Raw genomic sequence first — 13,898 nt, forward strand, 5'->3', positions numbered from 1 at the left:
CAAAAATTACAGAAGGCCACGTAAAATGACAATCACATGCAAAGGTTAGAGGTCAAAATTCCCATTATCTTTCTTTATTGTATCAAAGAGATAGCTTTATCTGACAATACGAAGAGATGAGAAATTCACAAGTGTCAAGCCCTGTCGGACACTGTCCATATGCTGCAGATGATCATACCATCTGGACAGGTGGATAAATTTTTCCTTATCGGCATTTTGGAGGCTCTCCATTGAGTTTCCGATGGAATGGAAGATGGCAACATCAGCTAGCGTCAAACAATTACCCACAAAATATGATCGTGTAGCTAGGTAGTCATTTAACTCCTCAAGGAGAATCCTCAGGTGAGATCTATTGCTGTTCAAAACTGCAGGATTGACGTAAAGGCTGCAGTACTCCAACCATTGCCGTATTAGACACTCTTCCTCGAGATTCCTGAATTTTCCCGCAAGACTAGACACGACTGTTGAAAATCCCGAAACCTTAGTGGCACCATCAAGTGTCCTAGTAACCACCTGCAGTAAAAATCGTCTTAAGAATTGCAGGGGAAATCCCCAAATTGTAAACAAACCTTGTCGCGATTTTGGGATAAGTTTCCCGCATCCACCTGCAAGTAATTGGAAATTTTTTTCACAATTTCCACCTGAGACATCTTCTTTTACGCACTGGCACGCAAACAATCACTATTGGAACTCAAAATTCACAGGATTTGGAGATTTTTTCCAGAGCTTTCCTGTGGCGAAAATTCCTCAAAAAGGATGGTACATAACCTCAAAATCGCACGGCGACAACATAACCTCAAAAAGCGGCAGAGAGAAGTGCTCCAGGAAAAATACAATTTCCCTGCAAATTCCTAAACTCTCAAGAAAGGATTGATCGGAAAAAGTGAGAAGCATCCCAGGCAAGGTTCTGGAAGCTAATATTTTGGTGATAACCGTGGTTTTAAGTTTTTCATTGAGTATTTTCGGTATTTTCCCTAAATGACCATATACCGTGTAAACAGACGGAATTCCCACGGGAATTCCCATGAGATTTTCCATTCCGGATGGGAATTCCGGATGGAAATTCCCATATTGAACTGTCAAATTTTTACCATCCGCTCTATGCGCCTCTGGTGGACTTCAAGCGCAACACAAAAATGCTCCGAAGATTTGAATTTCAAATTTTGTTTTTTCCGAATATAAATAACGGAATGTGTATTTAGAAGATATTTTACGTACTTTATTTTATTAAAGTGGCTTTATTATACCACAAGGATATTAGTAATATTATCTATTAATACATTTCATGGAAAATCTTTTAAAATTTCTCGAGAAATGATTAGAAACGTTGTTATAGCGTAAATATCTTGTCAAAAACCCCCAATTAAAGTGGATAAATCAACGACAGGCTTTGGATATGTTTGCTGATAGGACCTATTGATTAATTTTCGTTTAATTGTAGTGCTGATAATTCAAAATTTTATAAAGTGTTGGAAGAAAATGTATAAAATATCCCTGGGTGACCAAGCAGTCAATTCATTCGGAACAGAGATGTTTACAAAAATTAGTTAATTGTATAATAATTGAATACAAATTGTTTTAAAAAACAAGAAGACTGTAAAATATTTTAAAATTTTATTTCCAAGAAAAAGTAAATAATAAAAAATATTGAAGTAATATTTTATATCCGAAAAGGCAGTTTATATGGTTTCTGGCTATAATTTTCATCAGTGAACTTCGATAGTTCTTAGTATTCTTTGTATTTCCTTATCTACATTATTATATTCTTTACATTTTTTAATAATGGGACTTATTGAAAAAGATAAATTTTGAATCTGCCTTTCCAATCATTTAAACCTCTCCTGAAATGTTATTGATGAATATTTAATTTAATCCAGAAATACTAATCCTTTCAAAATTATTATAGTATTATTATTCGATTTCAAATTTGCTTTTAAAATCAATGTTTTGATCACTACAGGAGATTTTACTTGTTTTTTCATATATTATTTGCTTAAAAACACTCCAAATTAAATTTTCGGAATTCTCCGGAAGCAAAAAGCTATCTCGAGCGAGATAGCTTTTTTCCATTTTAGAAAATTGAATATTTCACCCTCCAACGGAAAATTTCCATTTGAAATTCAAAATATTTCAAGACATTCGGGCAGTTTCGTGCACTTTTGCAGAGGGCGCTTGTATAGCAAATTTACCATTTGCTCGTGGGAATTCCCGTGGAAATTCCGTCTGTTTACACGGATAAGGTAAATATGGATCTCTATCATGAAATTTACTTGGAAATTGGCCAGAAATTAAGGGAGTCTGGTCAATTGGACGCAGTGTCTCTGGATCTGCAGCAAATGAGACAGAAGAAGCAGCCAAATAGTGATAAAATTGACTATGTAACCGACTTATTAAAGGAGTATAATCTCTTTCCGGACTTTGAGAATCTCGAGGAGCCAAAAAACGATGCTAAATCTGAAGAATTCCGCCAGCAGGGTAATTCATACTTCTCCCTCAAGACCCAGAGGTACATTGATGCCATTAAGGCATACAACAAGAGCATCTGTTTTGCTCTCTCAAAGGAAAATCTCAGCATTGGCTTAGCTAATCGTTCAGCAGTTTTCTTCGAACTGGGAATGTTCAGAGAATGCCTGGAGAGTATTCGACTAGCCCGAGAAATGGGCTATCCTGATCGTCTCAGAGAGAAACTAGACCGAAGGGAAGAAAAGTGCCATGAGAGTCTGCAGACTAAACCTCAGACTGAAGATAAAAAACTTGTGCCAAAGATCGAATTACCAGTTAATCCTAAGATCCCTTTTCTGGCCAAATGCCTGGCTCTGCGTGAAGACAAAACTTTTGGACGACATGTAGTGACAGAGGCGGATCTTCGAGCAGGTTCTGTAATTGCCATTGAAGAGCCTTTCTGCAAGGTTCTTGTGGATTCAGAAAAATACATGAGATGTTCTAATTGCCTAAGTGAAGTTCCTCATCTTCTGCTACCCTGCAAGACCTGCTCTCAAGCCATGTTCTGCTCAAAAAAATGCGAAGAAGAAGCCACCAGGGATTTTCATACATTTGAATGTCCAATAAATGGATCTCTGTACAAGATTCTCGATCATAGCCTCCTCCTGGTATTCCGGACATCTATATATGCTTTCTGTGCCTTTCCTGACACTGAAAATCTGGACAAGGAACTCCAAAAGATAGATAACGAACAGAAAAATGTATTTAGCCTGGACTGGAGCAAGGAACTATCCTTGGCAGAAAGATACACACCTATCCACACTTTGGCCACAAACGAACACGCCCGGAATGGAGATTATCTCTTCAAGAAGTACGTGATTGCATCATTGATGTTCAAACTCCTCAAGGAAGGCTCCCCTGCATTTTCTAACAGGTTCCTCACAACAGACGCAACTGGAAATGTCCTGAAAGATGTCTTATTCAGACATTTGCTAACTGGTCCCACAAATATGCACAGCATTCATGCAATTGAAGATGTTAATGATCCAAATGCACAAACGGAATTCGGATCTGCAGCTTATGCCTTTCACAGCATGGTCAATCACTCATGCAGTCCAAATGTCACAAGAATTGACGTAGGAACAGCTTCTGCTATGATAACCATCAAAAACCTAGCAGCTGGAGACCAAATCCTAGACAATTATGGCTATCATCATAGTCTAATGGACAAAACATCGCGCCAACGTGAAACCCTCCGACGCTACCAGTTCATCTGCCAATGTCGCGCCTGCCTGGAAGATTTCCCTCTATACGCTGCTCTTCCAGCTCCATCAAACATCCCTGATGCCCTCCCATTGCACAACAACTCTTCCCAATTTCAATATTCTCAAGAATTTGCCGAAAAGGGACTCCGAAGAGTCATCAAATTTATCCGGAAATTCGGGCATCTCTACCCAATCTTTCAGCTCTGCTGTGCTGAAGAAGGAATGAAATTCTGCCTAAATGTCCTCTGTGGCAATATCCCCCTTCATCTCCGACACAAACAGCACATCAAGTAAATATCTACTATTTTTTTTATCAAAAAATACCATCTATTTTACGATCGAATTGCAAGATCACAATGTTTTTTTTAATGTGTAAATTTGCGAAATATATGATTTAAAAAAAAAATAGTAAGAGATCTCTCAATCTACAAAAACTACCAACTACAAATACTACGATTATATAAAAAAATATATAAAAAGTTTTATAATAAAAAAAAATGCTCATCTCAAAAGTTAAGGCAACGAGAGATTCAAGATTTTGTCTCGAATTGCATTTCCCGGAATTTGGCACTGGGGATTATTTACTCCAAAAAAAATTGTTTTGATCCTCCCAAAACCCCAAGATCACGAAAGATCGTACAAGAATACCAAAATGATTTAACTTAAACGCTAAAATAAATTAATTGAGATTCATGGATTTTTTTTTGCTCTTCTTGAATGAGATCATTGGAGAGTTCCTAGGATTCTTGTTCTCATCATTAAAAAAATTAAAAAATAGAGGGTAGAAAAAGTTAGGGTAAGTGTGCCTAATTCCGGCCAGCTTGCAATTTCGGCCACCTTTTTTGTTCCTCGAATTTGCATGAACTTTTAGATTTTACGTACTCTAGAGATTATACAATGCAAAAGAATAACAAAAAATGTAGCTTCGACAAACGAGATGACGTGAAAAAGGCATTGGAAGAATTCCTGAAGGGCAAGGAACTATGAGAATGAAGGTGGCCGAAATAGGGCACCAAAGCTATGTCTATATTTTTATTCATTTTAAAATGTATTAAGAATTATTTTAGAGTAAATAAAGACGGTAAACTCTGTACAAGGTTCCAAGCAACACTCTTTCAGAAGAAAGAATAAAAAAATCAATTTGTATTTAAAATAATTACATTTCAAACTTGAGACTTTGACGCTTGCATGCAACGCATGCAACTATGCCGAAATTTGGCACACTTACCCTATTAACTGTTAGTATTAGTGATAGGATAAGATCTCTTATTAGATTTATTAAAAAAAAAACTTTTTTAAAAAAAACTTATTAAAATGTCGATATACAAAAATGACCTTGAATCATTCCCAGTAAAGGGTTCAATGTCATAAGCAAAATACATCTCTAGAAAATTTCTTTCTCAATCGATTATGACAAGTTTGAACTTTGAACTCTGAACTCCCTTTAAAAGATCTTGGAATTGGAATCCCAGATTAAGCATAGATTTCAATCCAACCGATAGAGAATCGGTAATTTACCGAAAAGTAGCATATAATATTTGTTATTCAACTGTTTCGCTTCTACGACATTTTGGGAAAATTCCTTTTCTCTTTGCTCACCTATAACAGTGAGAAAATATCAAAGTTCCAATTTTGGTTTAATTCCATAATCCCATTTTACCCTTGACCCCTGAGGTGCTGCTTTCCTATTGTTTCAAAAATTTTTTTTTTTGTTTTACTGCTGAAACTCAAAGAAGAGCATTTATATAATCGCCTTTTTTTCAACTCTTCACTGTTCTGAAGCTTAAACGGTAAGGGATATCGACTTCCAGTCTTCGATGACCCCTAATAAAAAAACAATATTTCTCGACGTTTTCCCCCTCCCCCCCCCCCCCCAAATTGGCCCAAGCTTTTTCAATGATTTTTAGATATATTTTAGAGCTAGTCCAGGCGAACATTTCGCCCAAACATACCTATTACCGGAAAGTTCGACATTTTGAATTATTGAAGGTCAAAGGTAAACCACTTTGGAAGGGTAATTTTTCACCCCATTTGCTTAAATTTGGATTTTTTGGAGAGGTATTAAAATTTCAAACCCGGCTGCATCGGTCTTCATTGGTAATGAGTCGGTTAAGTACTGATTTTTTGATTTTCAAATGCTTTTGTGATTTTTATTAATCAATTTGATCTCTAGTGTCTAGTAGATCACTAATATCAAAAGGTCATGCAAAAAAACTAATTCACGGTGAGCTCTATCTCGTGAGTTCGAGCATTCCGCAAAGCTGGGACGCTTTGCCATCTCATTTTATTTTATAAACCGCTTTTTCCTAATGTTGTCGCAAGCTTAAGACATCAAGATTAATTTATCACGTCTTCCGATCCTTCCCCCCCTCAGGAAGATGTTTGGAATCGATTTTAAACAGATCTCAGGCAGATCAGAATCGCTTAGATCTGCCAAGAGGTCGACATCCCTTCATAATGATTTGCAAAGTTTTTCTGTTCACTTTCCATTCCAAACCATGTCTTTTTTTAATTAAATACTCACATGATATGTTTTTTTTTTAATTTTTGCATGTGTTCTTCCTTTTTACGTTTCGACTATCCGTGTAGATTCGTTTTTTTCGCTAATTTTTTTGCATATATTTTGTACGAGATTGCCTATGCGGATATTTCGTTCCTATTCACAAAAATAACCATTGAAGCAATCTTATTAAACTTATCAATTTTTTTTCAAAAATAATCTACAGAGCGTATTTCATAACCGAATGGAATCATGTTTGGGTTCGTGGAAAGGTCTTGGAAATTTTAAGAATCGTAAGAAGCATTTTCCATTCAATTTTTGATTAAAATTTACCACCATTTTCTTCAAGGAAAAGCCTTCTTGGTGGCTTTATCAAAGATTTAAGCTTACGAAATTCATCGAAAGATTGAATTTACATTAGGTTTTTAATTATAAATACATATAATATTATTTTTTTTTCTTTTTATAATCTCCAATCTAAAAAAGCTATTTAGGAAATATTTTAGTACAGGTTTTAGATTTTTTTTATGCAAATGTTTTTGTCCTTGGAAATAATTTGAGATCATAAAAAAAGATCGATGTGGAAATGGATTTATGATTTCAAGGAAGTTGGAAAGTAGTTTTTAGGAAGTTTTAAAGGAAAACTGAATCTGCTTTTATTCCCATTATCCCATTTCATTAAAACAAAATATATAAAATAAAATGAAAACTTTTTATGAGTTATCTGAATCACTTAAAATCATCAAAATCAGATTAAAATAGGATTCGTGCAGATTTGTCAAGTGTAAAGTCTAAAAAAAGGTCTGAAAGCCATTTTTGGAGCAATGATATGTAGCTCAGTGGCAAAATGGAATTTATCCTATGGCTAAAGCATAGGATATGTTCCATTTTGCCTCTAAGCTTCACATATGTAATTTTGGGACATAAAATGCAATTTTTTCAATAAAAAGCCACTCAGATCCATGAGAACGTTTTTGTACCCTTTCTATAAATCGGACAAAAACGGTGCCGAAATCGAATAAACAAAAAAAATTCTTCGAAAAGCAGTAGGGGAAAGTGCCCATGCTTCGTACGATCCCAAGCTTCATGATGACTAAATTTTTCTTATGTTTCTCAATAAATGTGACTCGTCGCACGGATATTTTAAAAACTACACGGTAAAAACTTTTGTACACTGACCAAAATATTGGAACAAGTTTTCCTTGGAACAAATTTTTTTGGAATCAATTTGTACATATAGAAAATATTTGTTTGTTCCAAAAAGTTTTCATTACAGTTTTGTTACGAAATATAGTTACAATTTTGTTAGAGTTTTCTTCGAAACCGTTTTGATACGGTGGAATGTTTACAAATTTGAGTTGATTTGGTTTTATACATTTTTTTTCCTTTAAGTTGGAATAGAATTTGTTGCACTCGCCTGTTTTTTCCTACTGCCAGGAATTAAATTGGTACATTTTTTTATAACAATATTATTCCTACATCTGTAACATATTTGTTCCAAAAATTTTCGGTGTCCGTGGACAAGGTAATTTTTGGAACGAAATTGTTATTCATATGGGAAATCTTTTTGTTCCCATTGTCGGGAACACATCCGTGTAAGTGATTTCGTCTTACAGTTAAGGCATATACTTCAGTCGAGATGGATTTCGGTGGCGAAAGTTCATGAGGAACATCGAATAAAAAGCAACTTGAGAGTGTTTTATACAGACGCGTGCATGACGAATTCATATGCGAGTGCTGGCAGCAGGAGGGGAAGGGAATCTCGAATTAAAAAAGTGAAACCATGTAGCACGAAAATTGCTACAGATTTGTTGGCGTCCTTGCTTCGTTGGTGACGGGTGACTGAGTGTGAGAGGGATACGATTTTATACTAGACGAGCTAATTTATTGGAACAAATTCGTTACTAATATTGGGTATCTTTTTGTTCCTCTTAGAAGGTACAAATTTGTTCCAAAAATTTTCGGTGTCCGTGGACGAGCTGCATTTTGAAACAAATATGTGCCGAAATTTTTTACCTTGAGAGGAAAGTTTCCACTTTTTAAAATTGCGAAAATTATTACAAAGCTTGGGGTCGTACGAAGCATGGGCACATTTCCCTACCTTTTTCCTAATGGTCACAATAAGGATCTTATTATTTTTTTTTAAATAAAAAACTTGTTTTTTTCGTTCGAAAAACTGTTGTCCCAGGAGGGTGACATTAGCTCTGAAAAATGCGACCGATTTTAGTGTAAATTTTTCCCTGTTTTCGTACACATTTCACGAGATATCTCCAAAACTACGTAGGTTATCAATTTGAGATTTTCGGTTGCCTATTCTATATTAAATTGGCTTTTATTTTGTATTACTATTATTCACTAATTTATTTTTCACTGACAGAAAACAGCTAATAAACCCAAAAGTTTTTTCTGCGCGCTAGAAACATATGGGAAACTTAGCAAATGTCGTGTCTCTGAGTTGGCCCTTCAATTTGGTCCCCCTCTTACTAAAATCCTGACTACGCCCCTGGATCAAATTGTATGAATTTATAATTTTTGGGGAAATCTCTGAATTTTCAAGAAACAAGATCAAAGGAACTCTTATTAATTCAAGCAAATCGATCTTTCGTGATCATCCCTCCCAGAGGAATCCCCATTTTTAGAGAGAACTTACCTGAAGAGCGATAGAAAGAGAAAGAGAGCGCCAACTCGTGCAATTTACCGGGCATATTGGAGTCCTACAGGAGTGTCACATTTCCGAGATTCTCCTTGATGACCGTCTCCATGACGACCTGGAAGACAGTTTGTACGTTGGCAGTGTCTGTGGCGGTGGTGAAATGCGGACAAATGACCTTCCGGTCATTGTGATTGCGCTGCAGGAACTTGTTCTGAATGAAGAGAGCTGCCTCGTCGATATTCTTATCTGGTCCCTTGTAGTCGGGAAAGAAGAGCCTCAGATGCCTCCCAGAAGACATTATCTTTTCCCTGAAGAGATCCAATTTGTTGAGGAAAAGAACAAAAGATGCTTCCTTGAACCATCTATTGTTGACAATCTGCTCAAAAAGATTGAGACTCTCCTCTAGGCGATTTACTGTAGAATCCTCCAGGAGGGTCATATCGAAGCCACTGAGAGCTACGACAAACAGAACAGCTCGAACATCTTCAAAACAGTAAACCCACTTTCTCCGCTGCGATCTCTGTCCTCCGACGTCGTACATACTGATAATGTTATCATTGATCCGGAAATTCGTCTCGATAATCCCATTTGTCCGGACACGGGCTCTGAGGACGTCTGTTGGCGATGGGATATAGTTGTCAGCACAGATTCTGTCCATATTCTCAAACAGATACAGCGCTGAGTCATTGAGTTCATAGTCATAGCCTCTGGCCACTGCTAGTCTTACTCCTCGATCTTTCCACAGAATCCTCAGAGCCATTCTCACTTTTTCCACAATCTGAAATTCCATGTTGAAGCAACTGGGACTTGCTAGCACAATTTCCGCATAAATCTTATTGGAAGCATGCTCGAGATTGATTCTCAGCAATCCCATTCCACTCAGAACATACTTCATGCTGGACAGCAAATTGTCCAGCACTGTCGGCCGGAAAGCACTCAATTCAGACGGTGTGAAACCATCAGAGTGAATAATCTTCATTTGCTTCACCAGTGTACTCTTGCCACTCTCTCCAGCTCCAAGAAGTAAGATCTTGAGTATTCTGGGATGTTCCTTTGCCAGAGCATCCAATTCTTTGTCAATTTCCTCACTGCGCCGCTGCGCTGTGATTTTTTCACGATCCACCGTCATGCAGGCTCCCATGGGGATTCACTGAGTCAAATAGCGTCTTCCAACTTCCAGAATTACCTAAGAAAGAATCACCAAAAATTCCAAGAAATTCGCCATGACGCATTTGTACATCATGTGCTCAGTTTTAACTCACTTTCTCCACCAATTTCATATTCTCCCACGACTGTTGCGAATGCAGATCAGTCCAAGAAGTGACCACAATAGGATTAAACCCAAAAATTTTAGTAAAAATGCGCAAAAATAGGCAAAAGCGTGGAATTTGTAAACAACTTGTTGATGGAAGCTTTTTTACTAACTTTCCCCTCCTTTGTTTTTTGTACTCATCGATTTCGCCTTCGGCTCACTTCGTTTGACTCCGTTTGACACATCACGGCGAAATTGTTCATTGCTAACTTCATGTTGTGCCTCCGGGTGTTGGCGAGAAAGTAGCGAGCTGAAGCTAGCACACAAGTGACAGGACACAAATTTGACAGCTATACTGGAAAACACAGTGAAGTGCAAAGTGGAAATGTAAACAATCTTGTTTTGTGAGATTTTGATGGTTCAGGGAGTGGAATCTGGTGCTAGAAGACAATTATTGCAGTGGATTACACTTTCCCAGTGCCCAGTGGTGTTCTCAGTGTCCTTTGTGAGTGTTTCATTAGGGTTTCTAGTTGTGTCCTCAAGAGCGCAAATGTGTCCTCCAGTACACAATTTGCGCTCTCCGGTACACAAATTCATCTTCTCTCCAGACAGTGGAATCTTGATACTGGTGAACAGGGTCACCAGATTCCACTTCTCTGATCCCTTAGTGTTCGTGTGAGTGATTTCCGGCCAGAAGATTCGTGCAGTGTCAGTGTTTTCTTAGGGATTTAAGTTGTGTCCTACAGAGCAGAATTTTGCGCTCTCCAGTGCACAACTGTTTCTGCTCCCCAGGGAGTGGATTCCTCATTCTGGTGAACAGGGTCACCAGATTTCTGTTCTCTGGTCTCTAAGTGTCCATGTGGGTGACTTCCGGCCGGAAGATTTGTGCAGTGTTAGTGTTTTTTTAGGGCTTAAAGTTGTGTCCTACAGAGCAGAATTTTGCGCTCTCCAGTACACAATTTGCGCTCTCCAGTGCACAATTGTTTCTGCTCCCCAGGGAGTGGATTCCTCATTCTGGTGAACAGGGTCACCAGATTTCTGTTCTCTGATCTCTAAGTGTCCATGTCGGTGACTTCCGGCCGGAAGATTTGTGCAGTGTTAGTGTTTTTTTAGGGCTTAAAGTTGTGTCCTACAGAGCAGAATTTTGCGCTCTCCAGTACACAATTTGCGCTCTCCAGTGCACAATTGTTTCTGCTCCCCAGGGAGTGGATTCCTCATTCTGGTGAACAGGGTCACCAGATTTCTGTTCTCTGGTCTCTAAGTGTCCATGTGGGTGACTTCCGGCCGGAAGATTTGTGCAGTGTTAGTGTTTTTTTAGGGCTTAAAGTTGTGTCCTACAGAGCAGAATTTTGCGCTCTCCAGTGCACAACTGTTTCTGCTCCCCAGGGAGTGGATTCCTCATTCTGGTGAACAGGGTCACCAGATTTCTGTTCTCTGGTCTCTAAGTGTCCATGTGGGTGACTTCCGGCCGGAAGATTTGTGCAGTGTTAGTGTTTTTTTAGGGCTTAAAGTTGTGTCCTACAGAGCAGAATTTTGCGCTCTCCAGTACACAATTTGCGCTCTCCAGTGCACAATTGTTTCTGCTCCCCAGGGAGTGGATTCCTCATTCTGGTGAACAGGGTCACCAGATTTCTGTTCTCTGATCTCTAAGTGTCCATGTCGGTGACTTCCGGCCGGAAGATTTGTGCAGTGTTAGTGTTTTTTTAGGGCTTAAAGTTGTGTCCTACAGAGCAGAATTTTGCGCTCTCCAGTACACAATTTGCGCTCTCCAGTGCACAATTGTTTCTGCTCCCCAGGGAGTGGATTCCTCATTCTGGTGAACAGGGTCACCAGATTTCTGTTCTCTGGTCTCTAAGTGTCCATGTGGGTGACTTCCGGCCGGAAGATTTGTGCAGTGTTAGTGTTTTTTTAGGGCTTAAAGTTGTGTCCTACAGAGCAGAATTTTGCGCTCTCCAGTACACAATTTGCGCTCTCCAGTGCACAATTGTTTCTGCTCCCCAGGGAGTGGATTCCTCATTCTGGTGAACAGGGTCACCAGATTTCTGTTCTCTGGTCTCTAAGTGTCCATGTGGGTGACTTCCGGCCGGAAGATTTGTGCAGTGTTAGTGTTTTTTTAGGGCTTAAAGTTGTGTCCTACAGAGCAGAATTTTGCGCTCTCCAGTGCACAACTGTTTCTGCTCCCCAGGGAGTGGATTCCTCATTCTGGTGAACAGGGTCACCAGATTTCTGTTCTCTGGTCTCTAAGTGTCCATGTGGGTGACTTCCGGCCGGAAGATTTGTGCAGTGTTAGTGTTTTTTTAGGGCTTAAAGTTGTGTCCTACAGAGCAGAATTTTGCGCTCTCCAGTGCACAACTGTTTCTGCTCCCCAGGGAGTGGATTCCTCATTCTGGTGAACAGGGTCACCAGATTTCTGTTCTCTGGTCTCTAAGTGTCCATGTGGGTGACTTCCGGCCGGAAGATTTGTGCAGTGTTAGTGTTTTTTTAGGGCTTAAAGTTGTGTCCTACAGAGCAGAATTTTGCGCTCTCCAGTACACAATTTGCGCTCTCCAGTGCACAATTGTTTCTGCTCCCCAGGGAGTGGATTCCTCATTCTGGTGAACAGAGTCACCAGATTTCTGTTCTCTGGTCTTTAAGTGTTCATGTGGGTGACTTCCGGCCGGAATATTTGTGCGTGTTTAGTGCTTTTCCTCGTTCCGAAAATTGTGCTCAGAGAACAACTTCCATCTTGCCCAGGGACTGGGAATTTGCATCTGATGGACTGTATTTCGCCAGATTCCCAGTCCCTGATGCCTCAGTGTTGATCTGAGTATCTTCCGGCTGGAAGATTTTAAAGCTTTGCCTTTGTAATTGAGTAATTAGGTTGACTTTATTTTTTTTCCTTTTTATTTCAGGTGACTGGACATGGACATTGGCGCGCCGGAAGCTGGATGGGATGGCCTGGACTGAAGAGCAGCAACACTGGATCCAAGGTAAGATTTTTATTGTATCGTTTATTATCGTGTTTTAATTTTTTTTTCTTTTCATTTCAGGTGACTGGACATGGACATTGGCGCGCCGGAAGTTGGATGGGATGGTCTGGACTGAAGAGCAGCAACACTGGATCCAAGGTAAGGTTTTTATTGTATCGTTTATTATCGTGTTTTAATTTTTTTTTCCTTTTCATTTCAGGTGGATGGACATGGACATTGGCCCGCCGGAAGCTGGATGGGATGGCCTGGACCATGGATTACTGTATCCTGGATAGTAGATAGAGATTTTCGTGTTTCATAGTAGTGCAAACAAATTAAATAAAAGTGCACCATCGCATAGTGCGATTTGATGCCCAGAAATATTATATTTATATTATATTATATTATATTGGATAAATCGAAATGTTATATTTCTGAATCAACCAATAAAGCACTAAATTTGTATGTGATATGTCTTTGGTTTGTCTTTGCTCCTGATGAAGATAATTCTGTGAGTGATCTTATCATTGGAAAGGTGAGTTCATTTGCTATTAGTATCTTATGTATTTGTTCCATTAAGATCAATTTGTGGTCATCAGAGGGTCATTATATGTTGAAGAGGTTGAAGATGACACTTTTTGCAATACCACTGCTCAGTTATTTATCGGACCAGGAGTGATCCACGAAGTTAGCACATGAATATTCTGTTAGACTATCTCTAGGATCAAAGATTTTGTTAGAATATTCCTGAAGAATAAATTGCAAAACTATTATTATTTTCAGATGTTTCTAAATAAACTGATAAAAGATATAGGTACTTCAAATGGAACTATATCAT

General features: G+C 38.6%; 4 protein-coding genes across 7 annotated transcripts; 2 read left to right on the top strand and 2 right to left on the bottom strand.

The window, feature by feature from the left end:
* Positions 1 to 45: 45 nt before the first annotated feature.
* On the bottom strand, positions 46 to 789 carry LOC129803141 (eukaryotic translation elongation factor 1 epsilon-1). The gene is made up of 2 exons (XM_055849497.1): positions 570 to 789; positions 46 to 513 (listed from the first exon to the last, which is right to left on the bottom strand). Exons 1-2 carry the CDS (start codon positions 648 to 650, stop codon positions 97 to 99), a joined length of 498 nt encoding a protein of 165 aa, XP_055705472.1. The 5' UTR covers positions 651 to 789; the 3' UTR covers positions 46 to 96.
* Positions 790 to 1,961: 1,172 nt separating this feature from the next.
* LOC129803133 (SET and MYND domain-containing protein 4) lies at positions 1,962 to 4,023 on the top strand. The gene has a single exon (XM_055849485.1). It carries the CDS (start codon positions 2,247 to 2,249, stop codon positions 3,999 to 4,001), a length of 1,755 nt encoding a protein of 584 aa, XP_055705460.1. The 5' UTR covers positions 1,962 to 2,246; the 3' UTR covers positions 4,002 to 4,023.
* Positions 4,012 to 10,292, bottom strand: LOC129803137 (guanine nucleotide-binding protein G(o) subunit alpha-like). 2 transcript variants are annotated; one of them, XR_008751843.1, is made up of 3 exons: positions 10,123 to 10,292; positions 8,858 to 10,046; positions 4,012 to 4,157 (listed from the first exon to the last, which is right to left on the bottom strand). XR_008751843.1 is itself a non-coding variant. In XM_055849490.1 (2 exons), the coding sequence occupies exon 2, from the start codon at positions 9,999 to 10,001 to the stop codon at positions 8,922 to 8,924; it is 1,080 nt and encodes a 359-aa protein (XP_055705465.1). In that variant the 5' UTR covers positions 10,002 to 10,046; positions 10,123 to 10,286; the 3' UTR covers positions 6,608 to 8,921. The 2 variants fall into 2 exon arrangements, 1 of the variants encoding a protein (XP_055705465.1); XM_055849490.1 differs by lacking the exon at positions 4,012 to 4,157 and having other exon boundaries at positions 6,608 to 10,046; positions 10,123 to 10,286.
* A 189-nt stretch (positions 10,293 to 10,481) lies between these two features.
* On the top strand, positions 10,482 to 13,525 carry LOC129803143 (uncharacterized). 3 transcript variants are annotated; one of them, XM_055849499.1, is made up of 4 exons: positions 10,508 to 10,617; positions 13,004 to 13,081; positions 13,142 to 13,219; positions 13,281 to 13,525. In XM_055849499.1, exons 1-4 carry the CDS (start codon positions 10,528 to 10,530, stop codon positions 13,380 to 13,382), a joined length of 348 nt encoding a protein of 115 aa, XP_055705474.1. In that variant the 5' UTR covers positions 10,508 to 10,527; the 3' UTR covers positions 13,383 to 13,525. The 3 variants fall into 3 exon arrangements, 2 of the variants coding, with proteins under 2 accessions (XP_055705474.1, XP_055705473.1); XR_008751845.1 differs by lacking the exon at positions 10,508 to 10,617 and adding an exon at positions 10,482 to 10,499 and having other exon boundaries at positions 13,004 to 13,219; XM_055849498.1 differs by having other exon boundaries at positions 13,004 to 13,219.
* The last annotated feature ends 373 nt before the right edge of the window (positions 13,526 to 13,898 follow it).

This window comes from Phlebotomus papatasi, chromosome 2 (assembly GCF_024763615.1).
Source record: "Phlebotomus papatasi isolate M1 chromosome 2, Ppap_2.1, whole genome shotgun sequence".
Lineage (NCBI taxonomy): Eukaryota > Metazoa > Arthropoda > Insecta > Diptera > Psychodidae > Phlebotomus > Phlebotomus papatasi.